Here is a 6,690-nt window from a genome sequence, read left to right on the forward strand (position 1 = left end):
CTCTCTCAATGACTTTGTCTGTAAAACACAGACTGGAATAAGAGTGACATAAAATTACATCATCTGAAGAGAAGCACCTTCAATGAGTATTTCTGTTCAGGAGAACATAGGAATTACTCAACTGGAGCACTCCACTTGTCAACTTCATCTGTCTCTTGTCTCCAGTACTGAGGCGTAACAGCTGCTAAAGAATAAAGTAGAAGACCACCGAATTGGGCCTTTCTGGGAAAGTTTCTTCCAAATCCACCTAAGTGAAAAAATGGCTAAGGGACTTTCTAAAGTTACTGAAAAGATTTCAGTGCCCTAAATCTATTTCCAATTAATAGGAAATATGTTTCCCCAATTGTAAATGTTGTTCTTAAAGTCCCTCCTTTAGCTTCAGATCATGAATCCACCAGTGTCTGCAACTCAGTAATGACACAAGATAATTATGGAAGAACACCATGATCTCTGATAAAATCACAGTGAGAACATGCATGATTCCATCTTAAATGAAAGAGGAGGTCCTAATTAGTTACCAAACAAACTTGATTGCCTTCATAAATCCTCTTTTTGATGGAGCTGTTTTCCTCAGCGTTGGTGATTATTGGGCTAATCTCAGCCTCAAAGGGTGTGACATGCATGTTGCACTCTTCAGTTGTCTTTCATCTTAAAATTTTTTTAGGGCAACTGCATTTCTTGTGTCATTCCAATGACTTTATTGTTGCTCCAATGAGAATGAATGTCAAGGCGATTCTGAGCGGCATCAATAGCACAAGTAGGGTGACCAGACAGCAAGTGTGAAAAATTGGGACAAGTGGTGGGGAGTAATAGGAGATTATATAAGAAAAAGACCCCAAAATTGGGACTGTTCCTATAAAATCAGGACATCTGGTCACCCTAAGCACAAGTGGGTGTCATGAAAGGAATCCAATTTAGTCCTTTCAGTTCATGTTGGTCATGGTTAGAGGTATTGGGCAGTTCATTCTAAATATGCCATTTTTCTCCATTCTCACCACCTCTATTCCTAGCAGGTCAGATCCAATCCCCTTTGTACCCCCCTTTGCCTCCAGTATGTTTCCTGTGGGGACTTTAAGTCTGAAATTCACTCTCTGGCAAGGGGATAGTATGATTTATATGAACAATTGGTACCACAGGACTCTTTGTCCTTATAAACAATGTTAGTCCCATTTTAAACCTTCAAACTCGGTCTTAGCAGGGACTTAAGCCCTCACAGATTTTCATAAATACCAAATTAAAAACTACATTTGAATGAATATGAAATAGACCCAAAATATGTGGCTTTAAATCATGATCTGATTAAGGGAATGACATGAGAGACCTTGGCCTATAGTTTGTGTAAAGTGACTGTGTGACTCATTGCAGAGGTGTCTGATCCCCACAACAATATATTAATATTCTAGGAACACGACCCTTTGCATGTGTGAAACACCAGGGAGTGTTTGTGAGGGGCTTTGAAATCTTGCGTTCTGAGAATGCTGAAGAACTTCCAGCCTTAACATCCTCACTCTGTCTGTTTGGTAGGCCTACAGAAAGAGGTACAAGGAGCTTTGCATTTCCCTTTCTTTAGCAAACATTCTTTTACAAAGCTCAAGAGGCAGATACTGAGCCAGCGGACATCAGTAGAGTTCCCTAGACTTCAGTGATGGTCTGTGCTTTACAGCTGAGGGAAGACATTTCATGCTGCTCGAGTTAGAAGAAATCCTGGCGGGGGTGTATTTTCCACTTTAAAAATCATTCTGTGTCTGTCTGAAAATCTTTGTGTGGGAGACGGGTCTTGCAGGATGCACTAGGTTGGTCAGACTTCCAATTAATCCAGTCTCATCCCACAGCTCTCTGATCGTTGAAGAAGGAATCCTTAACTGTCAGTGCTGTGCCTCTTCCTTTGCTTTATTAGCTGATGTCTCTCACAAGACCCACTTCTCTTGGCTGCTCATGGGTGGAGATGCAGTACCTGATGTTTCCCATTGGTTTCCCTATTCGTTGGCTTTGAGCATAGGTGATGGGTTGCATAGGCAGGGGGGAGGCGTTGCCTTCCCAAACAATCAAGCGTGACCCCACTCCCTTCCCTGACATTCCCTTCATCCAGTCGTGGCTCCAGTCCTCCCAGATCCAAGTCCAGCCCCCTAGTGCTCTAGGGCAGGGGCCACTCACCACCCGCCTTCCTGCACTCTGGGGCTGGGGCCACATGCCACCCACCTTACCCTCCTCTGCTGAGGAGGTTGGGGCTGCCCATTGCTCTCCCTACCAGCACTCCATTGGGGCTGAGGGGGCTAGCTGCAGGACTGGGTTGGTGTCTGCACTGGGGGGAAGAGGGGTGGCTCTCAGCTTGGAGGGGGTGGGAGATTAGCTCCAGCAGGGCCTTGGGTGGAAGTGGTGGGGCCTCTGGTGGAAATGGTGCGGTAGAGGCTAACCTCTCCCAGCTGGAGGTTTAAACACCACCCATAGCTTTGAGAACTAGGGGGTTAGAGGTGCCAAATATGCACAAGAGAGACACTTGCAACAAGATTTCTCTAACCTCGACTAGATAAAGTGTGTTCCTTCAATCTGAAGTTGATGGAACTGTTCCCTTTTACACTGGTTCAGTAGCTACCCTTCAAAAAATATAGAGAGCTGGAAGGGACCCCAAAGGATCATTGAGTCCAGCCCCCTGTCTTCACAAGCAGAATCAAGTGCTGATTTTACCCCAGATTTCTAAGTGGCCCCCTCAAGGAGGGAACTAACAATGCTGGATTCAGCAGGCCAATGCTCAAACCACTGAGCTATCCCTCCCCATCCCTTAAACTTTAAAATATATATAAAAAGAAAATGCAAAGTTTCATGGAACAAAAATCAAAGAGCCCCAATTTCAAAGGCTGGGAAACACAGACTGAGCACTGGAATGATATTTGTGACCTTGACATGCATTTTTAAAGTGAATCTAATCTTGAGTGTTGGAAGATCTAATCTCAGTAAAAAGTGCTTTGAAATGCTTAGATCAGAGGAAGCCTCAGACAATCCACCCTGAAAGTTACAATTATAGCTTTTGCTACAGAGGTAAATCGAGGCACATTCAGGTGAAGGTCAGACTGGGAGCTATTGGCAGAGTCAAAAATAAACCCCAACTTAATATTTACAAGGTTACTGCGCCTTTGGAAAATTGATAGACTTGTAATTCCTTTGGAGAAGTATTATCCTCAAGTATAAAAAAACCACCATTCAAGTGGATCACAATATTAGCCAGGTTTTAATTCCTGATGCTGAGATCCAAGGATGCAAACATTTTTTAATCAGACATGTTACTAACCTTGTCTTGTAACATGCTATAACAGGGATCAACCTAGAGCTCAGCCTGTGGCAGGATGCGTCAGAAATACTGGGTTGTATTTCTGTTTCTGCAACTGACCCCTGTGTCTGACCGTCACCTCAATGTATCTCTTTCTGTAGGCCTATCAAACAGACAGAGTGAGGTTGTTAAGGCTGGAAGTTCTTCACCATTCTCAGAACTCAAGATTTCAAAGCCCCTCACAAACACTCATTGGTGTTTCACACATGCAAAGGGTTGTGTTCCTAGAATATCAATATATTGTTGTGGGGATTAGACACCTCTGTAATGAGTCACACAGTCACTTTACACAAAATATAGGCCAAGGTCTTTCATGTCATTCCCTTAATCAGGTCATGATTTAAAGCCACACATTTTGGGTCTATTTCATATTCATTCAAATGTAGTTTTGAATTTGGTATTTATTAAAATCTGTGAGGGCTTAAGCCCCTGCTAAGACCGAGTTTGAAAGTTTAAAATGGGACCAAACTTTGTTCAGAGGGAGAGTCCTGTAGCACCTGTTGTTCATAGGCATTGTACTATCCCCCTGGCAAAGAGTGAATTTCGGACTTAGAGTCCTGACAGAAAATATACTGGAGGCAATTGAATGATTCCCATTGATTGAAAGGGGACTGGATCTGACCTGCTAGGAACAGAGGTGGTGAGAATGGAGAAAAATGAAACATTTAGAATGAACTGCCCAATGCCCCTAACCATGACCAGCATGAATTGAAAGAACCAAACTGGATTCCTTTCATGACACCGACTTGTGCTACTGATGCCGCTCAGAATCACCTTGACCTTCATTCTCATGGGAGCAACAATAAAGTCATTGGAATGAAAAAAGAAATGCAGTTGGCCTAAAAAATTTTAAGATGAAAGACAACTGAAGAGTGCAACATGCATGTCACACCCTCTGAGGCTGAGATTAGCCCAATAATCACCAACGCTGAGGAAAACAGCTCCATCAAAAAGAGGATTTATGAAGGCAATCAAGTTTGTTTGGTAACTAATTAGGACCTCCTCCACAAACAGCATCTCAGATCCTCCAGGCACTCCTAGGAACTGTATAAAAGTGCTCACCACACAGCACTCTTCTAAACACTTCTCTGGACTTCATCTCCTTGGTGAACTGGGTAAGTCCAATTCCACTCAATCTCTTTCTAACCCCAGAAATATCACAGTAGGGCCTCTTTTCAATGAAGATGGAATCTTGCATGTTCTTGCTGTGATTTTTATCAGGGATCACGGAGTTCTTCCATAACTATCTTGTGTCATTAGTAAGTTGCAGGCGCTGGTGGATTCATGAGCTTAAGCTAAAGGAGAGACTTGAAGAACAATTGGGAAACATATTACCTATTAACTGGAAATAGATTTAGGGCACTGAAATCTTTTCAGTAACTTTAGAAAGTCCCTTAACCATTTTTCACTTAGGTGGATTTGGAAGAAACTTTCCTAGGTTAGTCCAGAATGATCCAATTCAGCAGTCTTCTACTTTATTCTGTAGCAGCTGTTACTCCTCAGTACTGGAGACAAGAGACAGATGAAGTTGACAAGTGGAGTGCTCCGGCTGAGTAATTCCTATGTTCTCCTGAACATAAATACCCATTGAAGCTGCTTCTCCTGAGATGTAATTTCATGTCGCTCTTATTCCAGTCTGTGTTTTACAGACAAAGTCATTGAGAGGGGCTCAAAGGGACCGGTTGGGAGGGACGCTTACTGCAAGTGGACAAATGGAGAAGAGAGGTAGAAAGACCAAATAGGAACAAATACAAAGAGACAAACTCCACTCCTCCTCTCTCTCTCGGGCCCCATGCTGACCTCACTACCATTGTAACCGAGCTTTGAAGCCTTTCTTCCACCAGCACTTCTACCTTCTCTTTACTCTCATCCCTCTTGTGTGTTGCAGGTTTACCTCCACCCCAGAAAGATGACTGTCTCCAGCCTGTGGTATCCAGAATGCGGGGTGGCCCGGCCTAGTCCAGTTACTGGCAGCTCCAACGAGCCATGCGTTAGGCAGTGCCCTGACTCTGAAGTGGTGATCACACCCTCACCTGTTGTTGTGACCCTCCCCGGACCAATTCTCAGCAATTTCCCTCAGCAGAGTGAAGTAGCAGCCGTAGGAGCACCTGTGGTGGGAGCCGGTTTGGGGGGCTCATTTGGTTGGGGGGGATTGCGTGGCCATGGAGGCCTTTACGGAGGGTTGTATGGTTTAGGGAGGTTAGGTGGTTATAGTGGCCATTATGGTTATGGGGGATTATTGGGCCATGGGGGATACTGTGGTTACCCAGGTCTTTACGGTTATGGGGGATTATTGGGTTATGGGGGACACTGCGGTTACCCGGGCCTTTATGGTTCCGGGGGATTATGGGGGTATGGGGGATATGGCCGTAGGTCTCTTGGTGGATATTGTGGGCCATGTTAAACCCAGCAGGAACACCCATAAAAGAAGGAAGAACCAGGAAATGAACAGCAAGATACAGATTCACCCCTGAGCCTATGGGCACGGCTTTCAGAAGTGCTGGGCAAACAGGGCTCCAGCTGAACCCAATGGGAGCTCTGTGTGCTCAGCACCTTGGCCTCACAGCTATGCTGCATTTCTAATGTTACGCTTTAGGACTCTTTCTGCCAAGGCTTTCCCACCCGCGTGCTGATTCTCTCGTTCACATGTGGACTCATTCTGAATTACACGCAGGCTGTTTACACTGACCCCGCAGGGTGAAGGAACAGCAGCCTTCATATAGGCAGCATTTATGTTTAGTATCACTTTAAGTCCCTTTTAGGCACCACATTTTCTACCTTTCCATCGGTATGTACCTTTAGTGCCTCACCTTGATCTTTGCTCTGGCCAGATGTCTAATGGAAAGGCTGCATAGTCTATTTTGCTTCGTCTCATTTCCCACCAACTGGAATAAGACAAAGATCTTATAATGGTTACAAAGGGGACTTCTTTCTCAATCTCTGCGGCTGCAACAAAGCAAACAGATCATCGTGTTTGAAATGAGCCCCACTGAGGCATGTGATGGGTCACAACTCTTCTTGAAACACTGGAAATATATGCTTTCTGCTCTGTATTATTTCTTTCTGTAACTGTGTACTGCTAATTTCATTTGCATTAAAAACTCTGTTGCATCATAATATCAGTCTTCTGGTTCTCCTTGTTCCTCCCTCCTTGCTTAAAAATCGTGTTGGATGAAATTCCTCCTTGTGCTGCTGGCACTTCTGCAGTTGTAATTATCAAAGCCCTGGTAGATAGAATCTTTTCCTGCAAAGACTTAGTGACACATTTTCTCTTCATTTACGTTCCCTTTAGTTTCAAGATCAATCATATGGTTTGTGTTAAGAGTCTCTGAGAGTCTTTGCAGGTTTTCATAAGGAAAAGAAAA

The 6,690-nt window shown here is 44.1% G+C and overlaps 1 protein-coding gene across 1 annotated transcript; it reads left to right on the forward strand.

Annotated features, from left to right (window-relative positions):
- The first annotated feature begins 5,125 nt into the window (after positions 1 to 5,125).
- Positions 5,126 to 5,747, forward strand: LOC115644194 (claw keratin-like). Its single transcript, XM_030548312.1, has one exon. It carries the CDS (start codon positions 5,235 to 5,237, stop codon positions 5,727 to 5,729), a length of 495 nt encoding a protein of 164 aa, XP_030404172.1. The 5' UTR covers positions 5,126 to 5,234; the 3' UTR covers positions 5,730 to 5,747.
- Positions 5,748 to 6,690: the final 943 nt, after the last annotated feature.

Source organism: Gopherus evgoodei, unplaced genomic scaffold (genome assembly GCF_007399415.2).
Source record: "Gopherus evgoodei ecotype Sinaloan lineage unplaced genomic scaffold, rGopEvg1_v1.p scaffold_95_arrow_ctg1, whole genome shotgun sequence".
Lineage (NCBI taxonomy): Eukaryota > Metazoa > Chordata > Testudines > Testudinidae > Gopherus > Gopherus evgoodei.